Here is a 24384-nt window from a genome sequence, read left to right on the forward strand (position 1 = left end):
GTTTTTGATCCAGCATCAAGAGTTGCAGCACCCATCTTCCAGATATTTTTTCATTTCTAATTCTTTGGTTAAAATGTGATATACCCTTTCAGATGACATGCGGCAAGCATGAGCAATTTCACACACTTTCAATCGACGATCCTCCATAACCATTTTGTGTACTTATGCAATGATTTCTGGAGTAGCAACGCATCTTGGCCGACCACTGTGTGGATCATCATCTAAGCACCTTCAGCATTGCATTTACTTGACCCTGTGCACCACTGTGGGGTTCGATTAGTGACAGAAGCTTTTAGGACGAGTCCGGTGACCAGCGTACTGGTGGAGGCTGGTGTTCCTCCACTGCAGATCAGATGTGCATAACTGTTAGCCAGTTACGCAGCACACATTCATAGTTCCCCTGAGCATCCGAATTATGTCTCCTTTTCCCACCCGCGGCAGTCTATCTCCCGCATCGGTGGCCCAGATCGGGGATAACGATAACGGTTCGCGTGTGGTCCCTTCTCTCCAAACTGGAGTCCTTCCCTTTACCACCTCTACTTGCAGTCCGTTCACGTACGCCTCCGTGGTGTGTACCTCGGCTGCAGCTTCGTCTGGACCTTTTGCATGGCCCTAAGGACTCCATTAACCCTGCTGCTCTCCGCTGTCACTTCCTATCAATTCTTGACGTGTTCTGGGGCTCTGAAGTGGTTTACACCGATGGCTCAATGGCGGATGGACACGTAGGTTTCGCATATGTTCATGGAGGACATATTGAGCAGCACTCCTTGCCAGTTGACTGCAGTGTTTCCACTGCAGAGCTGGCGGCCATATCTCGTGCTGTCGAGTACATCCGCTCATGCCCTGGCGAGTCATTTCTCCTGTGTACTGACTCATTGAGCAGCCTACAGGCTATCGACCAGTGCTACCCCCGCCACCCTCTGGTAGCATCCATTCAGGAGTCCATCTATGCCCTGGAACAGTCCTGCTATACCGTGGTGTTCGTGTGGACCCCAGGACATGTCAGAATCCCCGGCAACGAACTTGCCAACAGGCTGGCCAAACAGGCGATGCAGAAACCGCTTCTGGAGGTAGGCATCTCCGAAGCTGACCTGCATTCCGTCTTACACCACAGGGTTTTCCGGCTTTGGGACGCGGAATGGCTTAACAGCACGCGCAACAAACTGTGTGTCATTAAGGAGACTATGAATGTGTGGAAGTCTTCCATGCAGGCCTCTCGCAGGGAATCAGTTGTCCTCTTCCGGCTCCGCATTGGCCATACGTGGCTACCGCATGGTTACCTACTCCTTCGCGAGCACCCACCTCAGTGTTGCTATGGCTGCCAAGTGACAGTCGTCCACCTCTTGCTGTGCTGCCCACTTTTAGCCGCTCTGCGGCAGACTTTTAACTTTCCCAGCACCCTGCCTTCAGTGTTGGGCGACAATGCCTCCACAGCAGCTTTAGTGTTAAGTTTTATCCGTGAGAGTGGGTTTCATGCTTCTATGTAGGTTTTAGCACATGTACTTTATCCCTCTGTGTCCTCCACCCTAGTGCTTTGTCCTCACCCTAGTGCTTTTAGGGTGGAGGATTTTAATGTGTTGCAGAGTGGGTGGCTTTCCCTTTTTATTCTCATGGTTGGCCAGCCACTGTAATTTGCTTTTGTGTTTTACTCTCTTCTGTTTCTAGCATCTCTCTGTTGTTTTCTTGTCCTCTTTTGTTCCTTTTAGTGTTCATTGCCTTCCCTTTGTCCTTGTGGCTTTTCCTTTCTTTCCACTTTGTGTTACATGTTTTGTCTGTTTTATTCTCACACTTACTGCATTGTTTTATTAGGAACAAGGGACCGATGAGCTCGTAGTTTGGTCCCTTCTCCCACCTTTAAACAGAGAAACCAACCAACCATTCATCTGTCAGCTGGTAAGAGATATATGCCAGTATGGGAGGTAGTCATAAAGTTATAATTAACACCCTCAAAGAAATGCACTGATCAGACAGAACGTTATGACCCTCTACCTAATAGCTGGTGTGTCCACCTTTGGCATGGATAATTCAGTCACATCCCAAATGTGTTAGATAAGGTTCAAATCTGGCAAGCTGGGTGCCATCACATCAATGGGAGCTTGCCACAGTGTTCCTTCAACCATTCCATCATATTCCTGGGCTTTTTAAATGGCACTGCCATCAGGAAATATGATTGTCATGAAGGGACAATACTACTTGACCATTATGGTTCTTTGCACAATCTCCACAAGACTCGTGGATGTCCGCGTGAATGTTCCCCAGAGCATAAGGGAACTGCTGCCAGCTTGTCCCCAACCTGCAGTACAGGTATCAAGGAGCTTTCCCCTGGAAGATGACTCCCATCGGCATTATGAAAGTTGAGATTCATCGGAGCACGTAACGCTCTGCCACTGTGCCAACATCCAGTGCCAATTGTCATGTGCCCATTTCAGTCATAGTTGCCGATGTCGTAGTTTTAACATTGGCAAATGCAGGGATCATTTGCTGCGGACGCTCATTGTCATGAGTTTTTGGTACACAGTGTGTTCAGACATGCTTGTACTCTGCCCTACATTAAAGTGTGATGTTGGTTAGTGGTGCCACAGTTAGCCGCCTGCCCTGTTTTACCAGTTTGCCCAGCCTACAATGTTCAACATCTGTAATGAGGCGCGGCTGGCCAAACCGATGATTCTGGAGTGGTTTCACCACATGTTGAAGACACCACAGCACTCCTTGAACACTCTAAAAGTCATGCATTTTTTGAAATGCTCGTGCCGAGCCTCCAGGCCATCACAATCAGCCCTTGATCAAACTCAGATTGCGTGCCTTCCCCATCCTACACACGGTCAGCACGCTGGCTGATACTACATACACCATGCATGTGTGTGACTAGCTGTCATTGCTCACCAGGTGCAGCACCTGTCTGCAGTTCATGTACACATTGAAGTATTGAGAACACAGTACCACAGCATGTTGCAAGATGAGCTGAAACAAAATGAGCCAGACTATTGATAAAGTGGATTATTGAGCAGTAATTTGTTTTCTGCACTTGACAGGGAGAAATACTGCAGCAATATGTGTTGAGTTGGTGGAAGAGTATAGCAAATTTTCACTGTCTTTTGATACTTTGTGTGATCAAACAAGTCGGAGTGATAAAGAATAAAATAGGACACCATCGCTTGTGAGAAACGAAGATTACAAGATAAGTGGATTCCCTAATGCTAGAAACAGCATTATCACAATTGATACAATAGTGGAAAAATTTGGTTCCACAGCAGCTCACTTCCATTCATAAAAACTTCTAAACCAAGACACAGCAGGAATGTTGCAGTTGTATCAGGCCAATTCAGACGAGTTGCTTTCTACCTTATCACCATAGACCTCAACACAAAGAAGCTAAACAAGTAGTGCAAATGTGTGGATTTACAGCTGCAGAAAAAGTGAAAGATCCGGGTATCATTGAGCAAAAGATAATGATGAATGTTTCCTGGGGCTGTCACGGTGTGTTGCTAACAGATTATACTCATAAGGGGCACTGGGCCATACTGCTGTAATTTCCTCACAGTGTTGCGGGAGGATATCAAAACAAAGCAACACCAGAAGCTGTACAATGTGGTGTTTCCATGCTACATCAAACCCCAACTCATTCTGCACAGTACACAGCTGCACATGCTTTTTCTTTGGGCTATCAAATGTTACCTTGCTCCTTGTGCTCTCATGGAACTTGATCTATTTATGTCTTCCTCTTTCCCCAGTGGAGAAACTATTTTCTACATAGTGGGGACCATGGCAATGAATTTATTAGAAGACAGTGGCATTTTCTACTTTTTCTGTATCAATTTTATTTGTTCACAACTAGTCTCGGGCTTCTCGATCATTCTAAAGTGTGTTATGGTTCTGCAGTAGAAAACAATGCTTTATGTATTGGAATGAGAGTGTTTTTAAATTTGTTTTCTATTCATGTTTGTTCGCAAGACAGCATTTATGAATGAACACACATTTCAACATGTAAGGCAACGTTTTCTATTGGAGAACCACAAAATCACTTGAGAATGGCCTGAAAGGCTGAAACTAGTTGTGAAGAAATAAAATTAATGCTGCAAAAGTAGAATTTTTTTTTTATTTTTTATTTTTTTTTTTTAAGAAACTTGTGTGTTGGGCATTTCCAATATGATAACTTGATAACTGTGTTTTCTGAGCAACCAAAATACAGACCTCTACAACTAAGGTCTCTTCTGCCAAGTCGTCCACCATTGAGAAAAATGTTGCACTGAAAGGTGAATATGTAGAGAATGGAGGTATTCCTGGTTTCTGTCACACAAAAATAAAGTGCTGTCAGGCGTGACAGATCTCGTGTTGCCAAGTGGGAATCATTTCATCAAATCATCAGTGCAACTAACATCTATCAAGGCCTAATAACTTATGATATGTTTATTTTTATTCCTTTTACTTCAGTCCTGTTGCTGCAGCACTTGCTGTCAGCAATGTCTTTGATTGTAAATAATTAATTAGTTTTTCAAACTCCATGACTCTGTAGGACACTCTGCCTTTGAAACTCTGTTGCTTTATTCTCACTGTATTTTTAAGAAAAATATTCCAGTTATATAGGTGGGAAAGTTTCCATTTTTCATTCAGTTTGCTGTCACTTTAATTTGTTTAAGTACCGTATTAAGAACATTTTTTGTTGATTATGAATCTTGTGATTAATAGACAAAACTGCCACACACTGTAATCAATGCACTTCCTTTGTCAACAGATACTACAAACCAGGCACTCCTTTACCTGAAAAGCTGCAACCAGAATCAATGGTACAACGGTATGGGCTGAGAGCCAGAGTAATAAGAGCTCTTTATTACATGCACAGACCATTTACCCTCAGATGTGCGAGTGCTACTCTCTCAAAATCAACGGTGTTGAACAGAAAGGTTGTTCGCCAGTGGTATCAGGTAAGAACTTTGCTATAATTTTGTAAACTTTTTTTTCTGTAAAACTGGAGATAATTGTTTGTGCTTCACCATGATGTAGAAGCTACCATTTTAGACACTCTACTGTGAAATAACACACAAATGTGTGTAATACAGGACCTGGTGCCTGAATGACAAAACCACATTGTCAGCCAATTTGAGAGGAGTACATTTTCTTAGTATAACAGTTCGTAATCTAATTACACTTAATTAGAACTACTTGCCAACCTGTCCTGCTGTTTCGGCTGTTTCAGCTGTTCGTAAGTGTCATGGTCCCCACGTTAACATTGGAAAACTTTCTTATGAAGTATTATAGTTTTTGAGGAACACAACAACCAACATGAATACTGGAGGTACAGAGTTCGCCCAACACTGAATACACATACCAAAGTACTTTTCTGTAACAAATTCCAAAATTAACACTTCACCACTGACGAACCACATATCTTTCTTTGCCTTTTGATGAAAATAGATGGTTGTTGCTTCACTTATTTATGGGTGTGCATTCCTGTTAGTTTCCTGTGAGACTTCTCATAGATATACTTTAACCTTATGGATTTTAGATTGGCTTCACTTATGCAGTGGCTCAGCAGATTCATTCTAGCCCAGATGTAGCTGTAGTGCAGTTCTCTATTGTACTAACTGTGCTTTTCACCATTTATTGCTTTCTAATGTGTCAACTTAATTTTGCTGCAGCAGCTTGTACAAAAAGCTTGTGCTTGTACTACTAGCTCTTTCTGTGGACTTCTTGCCATGATGCACCCGTGTTAACACCTGAAATATACCCCAATTCATGCCAAAGCCCTACTGTGAATGACATTTCAAAATATCACATGGTGCTGCAACTGTTGGTTTTTATTTGGAAATAAATTTTCTCCACAAACTGGACTGTGATAATAATTGTAAAGCTTACATAGTGATTATGAATTGTGATATGTGTAACAGTTTGTTTGTTCAAAACAAGTGTGTTAACCTTGTTAAAGATCAGTGGGTGCTGCTGAACCTGCCTGCATTTAGCTCATTTGCAATGACTACAGTTCACATATAGCCCTCACAGGCACAGCATTGATTTGCTGGGTATGGGCTTGGCAACACCATGGTTCCTGAGCTGGGGAACTAGTAAGCACCACCAGTCCCTGTCACCGTAGCTGTGGGCATGTTTCAGTGACCACCGCATGGTGCGGCAGTGGAACGTTGTGTGTTTCAAGGAACAGGGATCTCGCCTGGTCCGCTTGGACTGCGAGGATGGGATAAACCTCTCTAAAAAAAAACCACCTCAATCTCAAGGTGTGCTGTGCGCTGATGGGATGTATGGCTGTTGAGGTGGAACAGTCATTAGTAGCAACCTCTGGGGAACCTGCCACACCTCAGTTGTATAAGGCTTACTCAGATATGTGGGGGGGGGGGGGGGTGTTTGTCTGTCTGAGTGGACCCTTATTTCTCTCTGCTTCTGGGACTGAGATGGAAGCCTCGAAATTTTCATCTTCTCCTCTCAGTGGGAAGGGTGTAGCGCCTGGGAATATTCATTCATCCTAAAGAATGAGAGGGGCTAGTCCTCCTGATAATAAGAATACTTGAGACTGCAGTAACAGGACTCATGGATAAGGAGGAAGGAGGGGATGTTTGAAAAAGATTCCCCCCTTCTATATCCATAACGGTTTGGAAGGCCTTGCTGGAACATTAAAACATATCCAACAATTGCATAATGGCACATTGTTGGTCAAAACTAACAGGTCAAAGCATGTAGACCATCTTAAGAAATCGCAGAAACTGGGTGACTATATCATTGTTGAGACGCACACCTATCTCTACTCAGTAAGGGCGTTGTCACATGCCGAGATATCGTGGACATTAACATAGCAGAACTGAAGTAAGAATGGGCATCCCAGGGAATAGTCGATGTGGAGCAGCGAATGCACAGGAATAATGGAGCAACTGAAAAGATGACCACTTTCATTGTCACATTCAGTTCTCCGACACTGCATTAACATGTTATGACTGACTGGTTTCCTTAAACTTAATGTTCGGCCTTACATTCCAAACCCTATGCGGTGCTATAAATGCTAGCGTTTTGGCCATACAACCATGAGTTGTGAAGGTGAAACGATCTGTGGGAACTGTGGAAAAGTCTGAGACTGGCGTCAACTGCTCTGGGAACCACCCAGTCTGGAGCCGAGACTGCCCAGTTTTTGCTGAAGAATGCAAAATACAGGAGATAAGTGACAAAGTGGATCCCCTATGCTGAAGCAAAAATAGAGTATGAGGCAATAAAACCCTGTCTTTGCCACCTCATATTCTTCTTCCATGGTGGAGAAATCTATTCCCAAGGCAGACACTTCGTCACAGACGACGCCTAGTGTGCCATCTCAAGCACCTGTACTTGCACATGTACATGTCAAGGGAAACAGAGTCAGGACAAAGCAATCCAGGCAGCTGCACAGGAAAGACCAATAGTTCTGCAATGAGCATCTAGTAGGTACAAGAAAGGCAGAATGCCTCTCAACAGCCTCTTTCTGCCTCAACCTCGAAGGGACAGGGTGCAGTCAAAGGTTCACGAAGTTTGAGTCAAAAGCTGTCTCGAGTGCCGTCAGACGTAATTCTTTCCCGTCTGATGGATGAGGAGGATATCATCGAGTTAGATGCCTTGGATCCAGGCAGACCCTCCACTCCCCCTCACTCAAAGTGCTTCACCTCCCCTGCGCAAAGATAGGTGTAAATTAAAACCAGTCCGATGACATGGCTTCCACACTAGTGGAACATGTACTTTTGTTTACAAGAAACACATTTTAAAGATACAGATGTACCTGTGCTACAGGGATATATGCTATATGCTATACCGCAAGGATGACCTATGAGGGGAAAGGGCCAAGGGAGGTGTTGCAGTAATCGTCACTAACACCCACCTCTCTTCTATTCTCCCCCCCCCCCCTTTTTTGCAAGCATTTGCACTGTTGGATCACTGTTTGCTCACTGTATTTGCATCCACAATATGCACTAGACTCTGAGGCTCTCACAGATCTATTGCACAACTCCCGCGACCATTCCTCCTCCTGGGAGACTTCAATGGCCCAATACTTGCCCTCGGGGTCAGATTTTGGAGGGCCTCATGATGTCTCATGAGCTGTGCATCCTCAACTCAGGTAATCACACACATTTCTATATTGCTACTGGTTCATTCTCAACCATCGACCTCTCTTTCTGTTCTCCCACCCGCGCCCACTCTGTTCAGTGGGAGGTCACTGACAACTTTCATTCCAGTAACCACTTCCCATTCCACCTTCACCTACTGAATGGCTCACCACCTGAAGTTAAGCCCACAAAATGGATGGTAAGCAGCGTTTCAGCCAGCTGGCTGTGTTTGAACACTGCGACAGCATCAAAGGATGGGTGGACTAGATCACACAAGCGATCCATCATGCCACTGACTTTTCCATCCCACAGTCCTCAGGTCATCTCAGGAGGTGACGAGTACCTTGGTAGACAGATGGGTGCCGTTCCACAACCTGAGAAAGAGGTGCGGCTCTTCGACATTTTAAATGCTGACTGACAGCAGACAACCTTAGGGCGTTTCCAGTCACGAGGGCCAAGGCTCACCACATCATTAGGGAGAGTAAGGAACGGTCCTGACAAGTGTCCCTGGACTCGCATCAGTCATTCCACTTCTTATGGGAAGCAATCTGGAGGATTTCTTGTAAACACAGCCATTTACCGAAGCAGCAGTGCTGAAACGGGTGCCTCCAAACAATGTCCAGAGACATTGTTAAGATTCTGGCTGAGCATTGTGCACAAACTACTGCCAGTGCAAGCCAGGATCTGGCATTTCGTTGGTACCGTGCAACTGTAGAGAGGGAAAGTTGGACTTCAGGCCCAACAGTTCTACATCTATACTTCGCAAGCCACCCAACGGCATGTGGTGGAGGGCACTTTACATGCCACTGTCATTATCTCCCTTTCCTGTTCCAGTCGTGTATGGTTCGCGGGAAGGACGACTGCTGGAAAGCCTCCGTGTGCACTTGAATCTCTCTAATTTTACATTCGTGATCTCCTTGGGAGGTAAAGTAGGGGAAGCAATATATTAGATGCCTCATCCAGAAACGCACCCTCTCGAAAGCTGGACAGCAAGCTACACCATGATGCAGAACGCCTCTCTTGCAGAGTCTTCCACTTGAGTTTGCTAAACATCTCCATACTATCACACTTACCAAATATTCCTGTGACGAAACGCACCGCTCTTCTTTGGATCTTCTCTCTCTCCTCTGTCAACTCGACCTGGTACGGATCCCACACTGATGAGCAATACTAAAGTATAGGTCGAACGAGTGTTTTTTAGGCCACCTCCTTTGTTGATGGACTACATTTTCTAAGGATTCTCCCAATGAATCTCAACCTGGCACCCGCCGTACCAACAATTAATTTTATATGATCATTCCACTTCAAATCGTTCCGCGCGCATACTCCCAGATATATTACAGAAGTAACTGCTACCAGTGTTTGTTCCGCTATCATACAATAAAGGATCCTTCTTTCTATGTATTCACAGTACATTACATTTGTCTATGTTAAGGGTCAGTTGCCACTCCCTGAACCAAGTGCCTATCCGCTGCAGATCTTCCTGCATTTCGCTGCAATTTTCTAATGCTGCAACTTCTCTGTATAATACAGCATCATCCGCGAAAAGCCGCATGGAACTTCCGACACTATCTACTAGGTCATTTATATATATATTGTGAAAAGCAATGGTCCCATAACACTCCCTTGTGGCACGCCAGAGGTTACTTTAACGTCTGTAGACATCTCTCCATTGAGAGCAACATGCTGTGTGCTGTTTGCTAAAAACTGTTCGATCCAGCCACACACCTGGCCTGACATTATGTAGGCTCTTACTTTATCAGGCGACAGTGCAGAACTGTATCGAACGCCTTCCGGAAGTCAAGGAAAATGGCATCTACCTGGGAGCCTGTATCTAATATTTTTTGGGTCTCACGAACAAATAAAGCGAGTTGGGTCTCACATGATAGCTGTTTCCGGAATCCATGTTGATTCCTACAGAGCAGATTCTGGGTTTCCAGAAATGACATGATACGCAAGCAAAAAACATGTTCTAAAATTCTACAACAGATAGATGTCGGAGATATAGGCCTATAGTTTTGCGCATTTGCTCGACGACCCTGCTTGGAAACTGGAACTACCTGTGCTCTTTTCCAATCATTTGGAACCTTCCGTTCCTCTAGAGACTTGCAGTACACGGCTGTTAGAAGGGGGGCAAGTTCTTTCGTGTACTCTGTGTAGAATCGAATTGGTATCCCGTCAGGTCCATGGACTTTCCTCTGTTGAGTGATTCCAGTTGCTTTTCTATTCCTTGGACACTTATTTCGATGTCAGCCATTTTTTCGTTTGTGCGAGGATTTAGAGAAGGAACTGCAGTGCGATCTTCCTCTGTGAAACAGCTTTGGAAATAGGTGTTTAGTATTTCAGCTTTACGCGTGTCATACTCTGTTTCAATGCCATTATCGTCCCAGAGTATCTGGATATGCTGTTTCGATCCACTTTCTGGTTTAACGTAAGACCAGAACTTCCTAGGATTTTATGTCAAGTCGGTACATGGAATTTAGTTTCGAATTCACTGAACGCTTCACGCATAGCCCTCCTTACGCTAACTTTGACAGCGTTTAGCTTCTGTTTGTCTGAGAGGTTTTGGCTGCGTTTAAACTTGCAGTGAAGCTCTCTTTGCTTTCGCAGTAGTTTACTAACTTTGTTGTTGAACCCCGGTGGGTTTTTCCGGTCCCTCACAGTTTTACTCGGCACGTACCTGTCTAAAATGCATTTTACGATTGTGTTGAACTTTTCCATAAACACTCAACATTGTCAGTGTCGGAACAGAAATTTTTGTTTTGATCTGTTAGGTAGTCTGAAATCTGCCTCCTATTACTCTTGCTAACCGCGAGCGCGTTTCACATATAAATAATAGTATAGTTTAAAAGTATATCATATTCGAAGTTACTAATGTATATACCTTTTTTGATCAATAAGACATATCCTCTTTCACAACCACAAAAATGAGTTTTGGAACTTGTGTTTTAGAGATATGAAGTTTGTAAATATTTGTTTTTATTTTATTTTTTTTTGTCTGCACAGTCACCATCATCTTCATCTTCTTCTTCTTCTTCTTCTTCTTCTTCTTCTTCTTTTTCTTCTTCTACTTGGCTCTGCAGCTTTTGATGCAGCTTGCTCTGGGACATCATTCCATTCATCCCCGACCAGTGTCTTGTATCTCCATCCTTCTGACTCCAATAATTTTTAAATCTTTTTTTATCTCATCCAAGTGTCAAATCTTGGTCTTCCCCTGCTTCTTTGTCTCACTTGGTTGTGTAGTAGTACTAGTTTGTTGGGTTCTCATATTATGTATGAAAAATATGGCTACCCATTTCAGGCAGTTCATTAAAATAAACTTCATGATTTCAAAACCATTATATAATCTGTAAAGTTCAAAATTCTATTGTCTATGCTGTGCTCCATCTTCATTAGTAACCCCATAGATGTTGTGCAACACATTTTGCTCAAATCATATTATTAGCTCTTCACACTGTTGTCAGTGTCCGGGTTTTTCAGCCATATGTTAATACTGGACATATTAAAGTTTTATACAGTTGACACTTTGTTCTTCTGGACAGATTTCTGGATTTAAGTTGTGGGCTGCTCAAAATAGCATTTATTATTGTATTCATACTAATATCGTTATGTGATGTCACCAGTCTTCCCATACAGACAGATTCACTAACAGATTCTATTTGCTCTTGGTCAAATTCTAACACTGTATTTAGTTCTGGTCATGTTATTCACATGTATTTGATATTACTGATGTCCACTTCCAGTCCCATTTCTATTGCTGGTGCCACCAGTGCCGAACATGTTACTTTAGCAGTGAGTTCTGTTCTTGCAAAAATAACCTTATCATTTGCATATGCCAAAACCTGCACCATTCTATTCTATTGTATATTGTGACTGTTGTACTGATTTTAACTGCCCTTGTTACCTTCTCAAGTGCTATGTTAAAAAGCATACATGAGAGTGCACCCTCTTGCCTCAGTCCACAGTTCCGAAACTTGGTGTTAAACTTTTGTGTATCTGTATTTTAAGTGATGGTCCTATAATCAAACTTATGGGGTGTATTAACTGTTGTGATATGTCTAATTCATTTATGGCTTCAGTAAACCTATTTCCTTTTATGGTGTAATAATCGACAAATGTATGATGTGTTTCTATATTGTCTTCCTTTGTTTTTCCAATATTTGCCACAGGGTGAATATTTGGTCAATAGTTGATTTGGCATATCCAAAGCCTGCCATGGATACAAAACCGGGAGGAGAATATTTTATGTTGTTTTTTAGTAATGTAATTCCCCTATAATTAATTCATTCCAGGATGTCCCCTGTCTTATGTGTAGCATATATCACTCCCGTATTCCAGTAATCTGGGATGACTTTTTGCATTCATATATTTAAGACCAGTGTGTGCAGGCATCTAACTAGATGTTCTCCATCACAATTAATAAGCTCTGCTAGCAGGTTGTCATTGCCAGATGTCTTCTTGTTGTCTAATTTCTTTATTGCTTGCTGAATCTCGTGCATTGGGCCTCCTATTTTCCTCTTCTTTTACCTGATTGGATTTCAGGTATTTCCCATACTTCAGCATTATCTGAGTGTAATGATTCCTTAAAGTACTTTTTCCTCTACATTGTGTTGTTTTTGGTTGAAATTCCTTTCTAAGGTTATTGACCTTCCTGCAGAATTTCCCACTTTCATTAGTGTTATCCAGTGATTGAGTATCCTGCAACTGCCTTCCAGAAAGGCTCCTCCTCTTTGCTTTCGGAATCTGGTTTACTGCACACCTTTTCTCTCTCCACTCATCCACTAGCATTCTCGTTCTTCTGGCCTGCATTTTTTTATGCTTCTTTCTTTGCTTTCATTGTCTCCTTACACTCATCTTCATACCATTTATTCCTCTAGTCTGTTGTTACATACCAATCGCTTCAGCCTGTATTTCATTTCTGATTTTATTCCATTGCTCATTTATGATATGAGTACAGTTTTGCAGGATTCCTGTCAATCTATTTTGCAAATTAATATGTAGGCACTTCCTCGAGTTAAGTTCTGAGATATTATGCTTGCTTTGTCTTTGTCCGTTAACTTTATGCGCATTTGAAATTCTCACTCTAATTTTTGCTATGGGCAGGCAATGATCAGATTGCACATTAGCACCTCTGAAACTATTGCAGTCTAGTACATCAAAGCCATGCCAGGTATCAATTAATATATGATCAGTTTGATTCCTGTATTGTTGTCTGGTCACACCTGTGTCATTTTATGTATATTTTTATGGTTCCAGCATGCTAAAAACTGTCACATTAAGTGATACAGCAAAATTTATGATGTGGAGTTCAGCCTCTTTATAGAGGCTGTATTTACCAATGGTGGGGTAGAAGACCCGCTCCTGCCCTGTCTTAGCAATTATATTTCCTGTCACCATGTTTGTACCTTTCCCCCCTTCACTACTTGCTCAATTTCTTCATAGACAGTCTCCCTTTATGCTGTTTTCTCCTCAGTAGGGGCATGCACATTTAGGAGACCGCAGTTAAAGAATTTCACCTTCATTTTCATATATCATAACCTTGGACTTACTGCTTTAAATCCCATCACTAGTTGTTCTGTACTTTGACTCTGTGTTGGATACCCTGTCTTCCACAGGGTTGCTCAGGTTCCCAGAGTTCACCAACTGCAGGTGAGAGACAAAATTGAGTAGGACAGACTATGTGGCCTCGACTTGCTTAAAGTCATATTTTACGCATCACTACCCCATTTGAACTCTGTCACCGACATGTCCCAATTTTAATTTTAATCAAAACAAGCAGCCTTGGTTTTCATCATACACTGAAGAGCCAAAAAAACTGGTACACCTTCCTAATATTGTGTAGGACCCACATGAACATGCAGAAGCACTGCAACATGACATGGCATGGATGAGACTAATGTCTGAAATAGTGCTGGAGGAATTGACACAATGAATCTGGCAGGGCTGTCCATAAATCCATAAGAGTACGAGGGTGTGGAGATCTCTTCTGAACAGCACATTGCAAGGCATCACAGATATGCTCAGTGTCTTGGAAGTTCATTGGCCAGCAGATGTGTTCAAACCTAGGAGAGTGTTCCTGGAGCCACTCTGTATCGATTCTAGATGTGTGGAATGTTATACTGTCCTGCTAGAATTGCGTAAGTCCACCAGAGTACACAATGTATATGAATGGATCACTGATCAGACATGATGCTTATGTATGTGTCATCTGTCAGAGGCATATCTAGACGTATCAGGGGTCCCATGTCACTCTGTAATTGCACATGCCCCACAACATTACAGGGCAACCACCAGCTTGAACAGTCCCCAGCTGACATGCAGGGTCCATGGATTCATGAGTTTGTCTCCATACCCGTATACGTCCATCCGCTCAATACAATTTTAAATGAGACTTGTTTGACCAGGCAACATGTTTCCAGTCATCAAGACTCCAATGTTGGTGTTGATGGGCCCAAGTGAGGTGAACGAAAGGCTTTGTGTCATGCAGTTACAAAGGGTACATGAGTGGGCTCTCGGCTCCGAAAGCCCATATCGATGATCTTTCGTTGGATGGTTCTCACACTGACACTTGTTGGTGACCCAGCATAGAAATCTGCAGCAGTTTGAAAAAGGGTTGCACTTCCATCATGTTGAACAATTCTCTTCAGTCATCATTGTGCCACAATGATATCAGAGATTTGGTTTTTTACCAGATTCCTGATATTCATGGTACACTCATGAAATGGTCGTATGGGAAAATCCCCACTTAATCGCTACCTCGGAGATGCTTTGTCCCATCGCTCGTGCATCGACTATAACACTGCGTTCAAACTTGTTTAAATCTTGATAACCTGCCATTGTAGTAGCAGTAATCGATCTAAAAACTGTGTCAGACATTTGGTGTCTTACATAAACATTGCAGATTGCAGTGTCTTGTTCTGCCTGTTTACATCTCTCTGTATTTGAATACGCATACCTATACCAGTTTCATTGGCACTTCAGTGTATTTTGGTCACCCTTCACATTGGGTGGTCATAGTACCAGCTAAGATGGTAACCATTTCATGTCTCCTTTCTGAAGTTGCAGTGGACAATGTACTTCGCTTTTTTAGGTGTGTTGCAGGTCCTGTGCCAGTCAATTATATACCGGGTGGACAGAAAGTGTCTGAAAAGCTTGTAAAGGTGTAGCAAAGTAGGCTGTTCTGAGAAATAATGAAGAAAAAAGTTTGATGTATTGCACTGTTTCTGAGTTCATTAACTTCAATGCTAATCAGTCAGGTTAATGCATGTGCAAATTCAAGCAGCCTGCCAGAAATAATCAGTGTCAATTGTTCTCATAGCGTAGAGGGTAGTGCACAAGATTGCTCAGCCTTTGGCTCAGGTTTGGTGCTTACTACCATCCCATGCTCATGTTTTGTATTGCTTTCATTTGGTCTTAGGAAACGAAGTGAAGAACACATTTGATGACTATGTGTTTGGTGGGCCACTTGAATTTGCCCACCCAGTGGCCTGGTTGGCTAACTTCAATGCTAATTAACTTGGAAACAGTGCATCTTATTAGATTTTTCCTTAATAATTATTTCTCAATGTAACCTACCCTTCAACTCTTTCATAAGCTTTTCAGGCTGTTTCTGACCACTCTGTATGTGCACAGTTCCACCCCAGCCCAATCACTAAGCTAAATGCTGTATCTGTGCATTCAAGAACCATATGCGGAATGAGATGAGCCAGAATTGACATTATCTATCAGACGAGACCCAATCAACAGCTATAGTAGTATAATTCAATTATTTGTTCTTATATTTATTGAAATTCTCTGTCATAAAGTTCCATTGTTAAAAAAATTGTTTCTTTTATTTTACAGATTAACTTGGGATCAGGCTACTGGACATACTACTTAAAATTACAAGATATTAACCATACAAGCAAACCAATATCCTCGAACCTTGTTGAAGTGCTGGATGATATCATGATCAATAGAGAAGAAGGCTGTGTGACAATGATGGTAAAAATATAGCAAAGTACTGATACGAATTATGTTGGGCACAAATAATCAAAACACACACACACACACACACACACACACACACATTGTTTGTCCATACGAGATAAGTGAACTTCAATGTGCTGTCATGTAATTAAAATGGACTGACGTAGGGCATGTATATGCTTTATAATGAAGATTTTACACTGTCCAGTCACACTAATGTGACCACCTGTCAAAAGCTTGAATAACGACTTTTTGCAGTGCAGATTGCTGCAAGGTGTGTAGGAAGAGTGTCAGTGAGGTTCTGGAAGATACCAACAGGGTTATGGGCCCATGTTGAGTCCAGTACTGTAGCCAGCTGCACTGAGTTTCTCAGTTGAGGATCCATGGTGTGAACAGCCTGATCAAAGTGGTCCCACAGATTCTCAATTGTATTTAAATCAAGGGAGTTCGGTGGCTTGGGCAGTACGTAAAGTGTGAGCTGTGTGACACACGATGCATTGTCCTGCGAGTAGATACTGTCATGCCGAGGAAAAAACTAACTACATATTGTGGTGGATATAGTCCAAGAGGATAGATGAATACTTGTGTTGATCCATTGTGTCTTCCAGAATGACGAGATCAGCCAGGGAACATCACGAAAACAAGCCCCAGAGCATAATGCTCCCTTCTATGGCCTGGACCCTTCCTACGACTGCACATAAGATTTCATCCTGTATATGAACAGCAGTGAGCATAGGTGCTTGAACTAGGTGTTTGCTGCACAGGCCTGTATGCAGTAATTGTCATTGAGGAGACACTGTTGGTAGCCCCTTGGTTCATCTGGGCAGTCGGTTGCTCAACAGTTGCATGTCTACTCACCTGTACCCATCTTCACAGCTGCCGTTTACCCCTGTCATCTATGAACTATGGTGCATCACAGTTGCCTCGGTACTGGTTTTAGGTAGCACCAGTTTGCCATGCACAGTATACTTTAACCACAGCAGCACATGAACAGTTTACAAACTTAGCCATTTCGGAAAGGCTTCCACCTTTGGCCCAAAAGCCAATGACCGTGCCATTTTGGATGTCACATAAATCGCTCCGTTTCCACATTATGACAACAACTACATTGTTTTTCATGTCTGCCTGACACAATTTATATACTGTCTACTGTTAGTGCTGCCACCTGCCATCTAAGAGTGGTTATTGCACACTGATGTTAAACTTAGGTGGTGGTCACATAAACTGTGGATAAAGGTGCTTGTACTAATCAAGCTGTAGAAAACCAATAGAAACTGCTTAAAAAAAGTTTTGCACTACGGACACTTCACAGGGGATTTAAAAATAAAACAACTAAAATAGTCGGTTCAAAAGAGCAAATTTTTGCAAATCTCTGAAACCAAAATCTGCTCCTGGGTAACATTCATACTATGATACTCTACCCCATGCATTGCAACATGCTTGGATCATCAGCTTGCTGCCCACAAGGTGGTTGAGATGTTTTAGGGGAGTCCTACCCTTTTCTACAGTTGCAGCTTTTTGTGGTCTGCCAGCATTTGAACATGGTTCCTGCAGTAACACACTGCAAGTTTCAGCTGGTTGTAAGCATGCTCTACAGGGTTCGTATCGGCAGATACTGCAGACCGCTCAGTTCGGTTGATTCCTACCTCCAGGTGAGAGGTATTTGTGAGGTAGGCGCAGTGTGCTCATGCATTATCGTCTTGAAGGATTAACCCAGAGATGTTGAGAGTAGGGTGGCAGATGCTTTCCCAGTGTTGTACAGTGCTCAAATTTCCCTCAGTAACAGTGAGAGGCATTTGGCATTCCTGAATGGTGTCTGCCCAAAATGTGACTGACCCATCTCCCTACTGAACCTGCAGGACTGCATACCTGATATCAACACTGATAGATAGCAACTTCCACATGCTTCTAAAACGGGCAGACTTGTTGATTTCACATGAAGGTGGTTACATACTGTCTGGGTGAATAGTCTTCCAGTTGGCTCCAGTGGGGTACCTATGAGTTATAGTTTTTAGGTTGCAATCATCTGCTGGTGGTGTGGACTGCGAACAACTGTGACTTAAAGGTGAAATGACTATAGCCGAGAATGAAACCAAATCAAAGATGAAGAGCTACTCACAGGCTTCTAGTGTAGTTCTTATCTCACACTACTATCCTGGCTGGAAACTAACTGGCATCTGCACTGGGACTGCAGTTCCCTTATGTTGTGCGCTGAAATGAAGTAAATGCTAATAGCTTTTCTCCCCGCCCCTTCCATAACAGCTTTTTGTTGCCTGCAGCCTCTTTGTAAAACATTTTATGTAAGCTTTTATTTATTTATTGCTAGACGGTTCCTATCTTTGGGATCATACCACTGTGAAATGTGTCCTAAGCAACCTTCTACCATTGCCTATTGCTATATTAGTGAAGCTGTCACCAGCCTTAAGTTTAATTGGTTTTGAACACGACAACTCGTAAATAGGTAGGATCCTATTGAAAGTAATATGTCTTTGCCTTCCTCTGACCTTAGAACTGACTTGCCCAGCCTTTTATATGGTCACCTACAGTATAACATGGACAGCAGTGTATTTTATTTAACAAACATTGCCAAATAAGTGACAGATGAAAATCCCAGTATTTATCGGTTATCAAATCCCAACCTTTGAACTGAAGTTTGGCTATGAATTACTGGACCCCCATGCCACAAGTACTGGTATATTCTTATTTTTCTTGTGCCTTTGTATCACATCAGTGTAGGGTTGACAGGGTTATTAACAGATTTGGGATTCTTAGTTTAAAGGTGCGTTTACACTGCCATTTGTATCGGCACATGTATGAGATACATGTATATGCGACTTTGCGACATGTATCGCGACTTGTATGAGTTGACAAGTATCAACCTCATACATGATGAGCATGCGTTTACACTGGTTGATATGTATCGCTGTGCGATAGCTTTCGACGACGATTTGGAAGATTTCACATTTTTATGTGCTGGTACACTTGCTCTTTTGGAAGATGATAGGAAGAAAAGGCGGAGGAAACGTAGATGGTGGCAGAGAGTTTCTCACGAATTAATGCTAAAGGATGGCGCATATTTTAGAAATTATGTTAGGATGAGTATGGAGGATTTCCGCGGTTTGTTATCACCTGTGGCTCCTCTTGTGTCTAAAACCAACACAAACTTTCGGGAAGCGATTCCACCAGAGGATCAGTTGGCAGTAACACTCCGTTTTTTGGCCACTGGGGATTCCTCTTGAAATGAAGATTTCATTACAAAACATTTGCATTGTCGCGCGATTGCTAATGCCAACGTCTCACACAAGATTGTCGGCATCCGTTGTCAACATTATCACGCGAGGCCGCCGGAATAATAGCAAAAAATTGATATACGTGCCAGATGCATGAAAAAATTATAGAATGTATTACATACTCTGATATATATAAAACTTTTACCTTCACTTCTTGGAATAAAACTTGCACAATGGCCTCGCAAACACGAAGAATAATGTTGCATATGGCACTTTTTGATGTTCTATGCAGATACATTAACGTCGAAACGATAGTCGGCACCTCCAAAACTCAAACAGCCGCCAAAGAGCCTGGTACTACGCATGCGCTAATCGTCAAAATAAGTGGCAGGCGACAAGACGACAGGAAATGATAGTACTGCGCATGCGCGAGTTCAAATGTCGCTCATACATGTCGCGTATATGGCCAAAAAGCGATATAAAAAATGTATATGCGACATGTATGAGCTCGAGGGTCCGCATACAAGTTCCGTGAATTTTTGTATGAGGTGATGTATCGCGACATGTCAAATTGACATGTTGCTCATACATGTCGCTATACATGTATCCCAGTGTAAACATACCTTAAGGGGTACCTGGATGCCCTTCCTGTCACCACTTCATTACCTCTAGGGAGGGAGTACATGTACCCCAACTGTCTGCGTGTAGTGTTGTTCACGTGAGTGGGCAAAAGTTTAAAATGCTTGAAAATCTTGTGACTGAGGCAGAACATGGGTAGCAACCAGATATTGGCCTAATGGGATGTGGGAAATGGCCTAAAAACCACATCCAGGCTGGCTGGCCGGCCCATGGATCCTCATTTTTAATCAGCCAGGCAAATTCAGTCCAGGGCCAGGCACACCTCCCCGTCCCAGAAGCGGTGCTTTGATGCACTATTATGTGGGTATGTGAGTACTGGTATATTTCCTACTTAATAAAAGGGAGAGTCACTTGTGAGACAACCTGTGTTGTATACCTGTTACCAAACAACCACTGTTGTGCTGATGATCCCTGAACCCCTAGTAAAATGCAGATGAAGGCACTAAGTTCATGAAGATAAGCCACAGTACTATGTTACAGAGTTCACATACCACAGCCCAGAAGAGGTGTCCTTGACGGCAGTTTTGATGGGGAACTAGCTGTGCAACATATGCTTGGTTCCTCACACGTGAATTCTCTTCAGTTGTGGTACATCTCCATTCCACATTTCAGACACATTAATTTTTCATCATCCTTGTCATTTATTTATTATCATTCTTGTGACACATGATTTATGTTCTCTTTTCATAACTTTCATTTCTTTGATTTTTTTCTTATAAAGCATTGTTTGCAACTTATTTCCGTTCGTGTCATTGCCCCCCTGTCTTCTCAACATGTCTGCCAGCTTTCTCCATGCATTATCTCTGACTTATCAGGTTTTCAATCTGACACATTTAACTTAATAGGTTTTGATATGAATCCATCATGTGGAGCTATCTTGAAGTTGTACTTCTAGCATGGCCTCACCCGATAGATGGGTGAAAATAGCTGGCACCCAGTGTTGGCAGCCCTTGGAAAAAACCAGTGCCCAGACATCAGTCTGTCTGGAGTATCAGTGCCAGCGCGGCCACCAAGAAGGGGGGTGTGGTCTGGTCAGTTGAATGGTGGAGAGTTGCAAATGGTGTGACCTACCATGCTGTTTATTGCTGAGTAGTTCCATCTTGTGGGGTGGAACCGTAGGAGGCTTGGGAAAGCATTAGTGCTTTGTCCAGAGCACGGTGCTGGTACAGCTTTGCCAGTTGGGACTTGAAGGTGTGGACAGACCTCTCCGTCAGCCCATTTGATGCTGGATGGAAAGGCACTGTATGCACAAAGCCGATGTTATTGTGAGAACAGGCAGTGACAGATTCAAAGGATGTGAACTGGGGCCCGTTATTTGTCACTGTTGTTTCCAGGAGCCACTCGATAGAAAAAATACGAGCCAGTGCTTGAATCATATTAGCAGAGGACGTCGACGGCATGCATACACATATGGGAACCTGCTGCCAGCATCAATACGAATTAATGAGGAATATCCCAAAAAAGGGCCGGCAAAATTTAAAGGTAGGTGAGGCCAAGGTGGTGATGCATCTGGCCAGGGGATTTATCACCGAACTGGTGCTGTCTGTTTACTCTTAACAGGCGTTGCAAGCTGCAACCACGTTGGCAATTTCAGTGTCAATGTCAGCCCCATGCCAGTGTACATGTTACCTAGCAAGTCTTTGGGTCTGTTGTTGAGGAGTGACAATATTCATTCCCTGAGCGCATATGAAGTTACTACACGAGTGTGACCATTGTCCCCCTGTAGTAATGACATCTGTAAGAGTGGATAAGTCATTGCAACAGTACTAGAAGACTTGTACTTTGTTTGCGATCTGCTGGCCAATTGTGATCCACCAGATGGTGTACTTCTCAGGTGACCAGATCTCCAGAGAATTGGTGGGCAATATCTGCCACATCTAAGGGGAAGGTGGCCACTGCTTCTTTTTCTTTGGTATTCGTGTGGAAACAGACCTCTCCAAATTGAATTCATGGTCTTGTCCCATCGGTAGTTGGGAAAGGATGTTGGCATTTGCATGTTGAGCTGTTGAATGAGACTTGATGTCGTAGGAGTATCCAGACAAAGATTCCCACAGGCTGGAGACGATGCACTGTCCTGGTTGGAATATTTGTGTCAGCCTGAATAATGACAAAAGATGTTAATGATCAGTCAGGAATGTAAACTGTCTGGAACTTATTCAGGCAAAAGAATAGCTTTCTTCAAATCATTATCTAAGACTGATAAATATTTGGAAAAAATAATTTTTTGTGCTAACAGCTGTAAAGTTTTATTTATTCTCTACTGATTTTGGTACTGGCTACAATCTTCACAGGAGATCATAATGTGCATCAGTTGATCATAAATACAGCTTTGCCAAATATGGCAGCATCATGTGTGACATCATGAAAATTCAACAAATCAATTATTGTGATGATCGATCACATGGTATACTTAACATTGAAATGTCAAAACTGAGTGTGTTTGAGGCCCTAATGTTAGTAAAAGGGTTTGTGCTGTGAAGGCTGCCCAGTAATGGACCCAAGCCTTAAACTGGCCTTTGACTTCTATAGCGATTTGCTGTAACTTGAGATGTTTGCCTGGAAGGGGAGGGGGGAGGCAGGTTGTAAGCTTTCCTGTCAGAGATGGTCATTGAAGAACCTATATCAATTTGAAAAACCATGGGAACAGCATTGACATCTGCTGTTAGTGTTCTGAGTCTGTTGGAAATGGGGAGCACAACATGGACGTCTAGAGAGTAGGCATTGGGCACCTCATCTAAACCATAATCTGGTGGGGCCTGTATGAGTGCAATCCACATTCATCTTGGGGAATAGCTGACAGACCTCTGTGTTGTGTCCCATTTTGCTGCAGGTCAAGCATTTGCTTCCATGGTAGCAGTGTTGACTTTATGAAACGATTGCTGCAAGAGGGCAGCCATTGTAGATGTTGCGCACCTGTAGGGATTTTGCCCCTGATGGGTGACTCGGGTTGGTGAGAATCTAGACTGGGGCTGGGGCAGTGATTTGGGCAGGTGGCAAACCCCTGGGAGGGGTCCTGCTATGCTGCTGAGGACCTAAGAGACTGAAAGTCCTAATAATGGCCAGATATGTATCCAACATTGGATCCTTAAGTCTGAGGAAGTCATTGTGGAGTCCTTCATCTGACGAGTGGTCGAGGATCATGTCTGAGATTGAAGATGTGGTGTATGACTGTGAACACACCGGAACCTACAGTCTCGGGACACACTGTTCTGGCTATCCACTCAGTATAAGATTGTCCACTGATTTTATAAGAGCTGAAAAACTTGAGACAAGCAGCTGTGACATGCACTTGAGAATAGAAATATTCTAGGAGACAAGACTTCAATTGTTCATATGGGAGGGTGTGGGGTGTGACCTCTGGGTTGAGCTGCTGCAGTGAGTAGTACACTTCAGGGACTGCGCAAGCCTAAGAGAATGATTGCTTCTGTGCGTTACCTATTATACTGTGGACCGGAAAATGTTGTTCCATCCTGGCCACATATTTTGCGCATGGCTCAACGTTTTCGTCAAACGTCTGGAATGGTGATGCTGCCATCCAGAGTCCTTCACCAGAGAAATCTGTGTGTGATAGGTACTTGGAGAAATCAAGAGGTATCGTGCCGATGTCATCTTCTCTACCGTCACTTGCATGGCCCCTTGCATATTCTGGAGCAGTAGTAGTCCATGGGTAGTAACGTCCAATGGTTTAGACATGTTGGAATGGAAAGTAAATATCAGCCAACTCTTTGGCTGGAAGTCACATGAAAGAAAACAGTGTCTACCTGTGGTATAGCAAAAGCATGAAAAACTGGGTTGACTAATGAACACCTCATTGCCAGTTATGTATGTGGCATTGGAGGTGCAGTGAGAACACAGCCCGAGTAAACACTGTACAACAAGTTTATTAAAGAACACACAATCAAAAGGTTCTTTCTTGGGGGCAAGCTTTTACAAGAACCATTCGTGGTGAAGTTTGGTTATCACTTATGATTGGCGCAAGTTCTTAATTGGGCAGACAGCCACAATAAATGAGAAAGTTAAAGTATGAGCTCACTTTAGAGTTAAAACACAGAATAATGACAATGGCCAATACAAGTCCACTGTGGTAACTGGTGTAGAGGCCACTTCCTGGCGATGTCTGAGGTAGTCACTGGTAGCTCAGTGTTGCAGATGCTGTAACACAGTGAGTGGCATACACGGTGAAACCACAGCAGCCACACTAGCAGACAGCAGCCAGAATATGTCACACACTCACTGGGTGTTAGAGGTTCTGGGTATTTCCTTAGAGAGACTTCTGATTGGTGGACCACTACTGTGGTCAGTGCCTGGTGTAGAGGATTCGAAGATACAAACTGTTCAGCACCGGCCTAAACACTCTGGCAGCGCCAGGATACAGCTCGATATATTTGTGGCCTCACGATCCTATGGTACCAAGCAGGTCATTGGGGCCACTTGTGGTACTCGTTCTGATGCCTGTTGATCCGGCAGGCCCATGAGGT

At 43.1% G+C, this 24384-nt stretch overlaps 1 protein-coding gene across 1 annotated transcript in view; it reads left to right on the forward strand.

The window, feature by feature from the left end:
- Positions 1–24384, forward strand: part of LOC126183815 (transmembrane protein 183-like) — a 159700-nt gene that overhangs the window by 113959 nt on the left and 21357 nt on the right. Inside the window, exons 5-6 of the mRNA XM_049926065.1 lie at positions 4733–4922; positions 15912–16052. Of these exons, the coding sequence (XP_049782022.1) occupies positions 4733–4922; positions 15912–16052 (331 nt within the window). The remainder of the gene's footprint in view (positions 1–4732; positions 4923–15911; positions 16053–24384) is intronic.

The sequence above is a fragment of the Schistocerca cancellata genome, chromosome 4 (genome assembly GCF_023864275.1).
Source record: "Schistocerca cancellata isolate TAMUIC-IGC-003103 chromosome 4, iqSchCanc2.1, whole genome shotgun sequence".
In the NCBI taxonomy this organism is placed as follows: domain Eukaryota; kingdom Metazoa; phylum Arthropoda; class Insecta; order Orthoptera; family Acrididae; genus Schistocerca; species Schistocerca cancellata.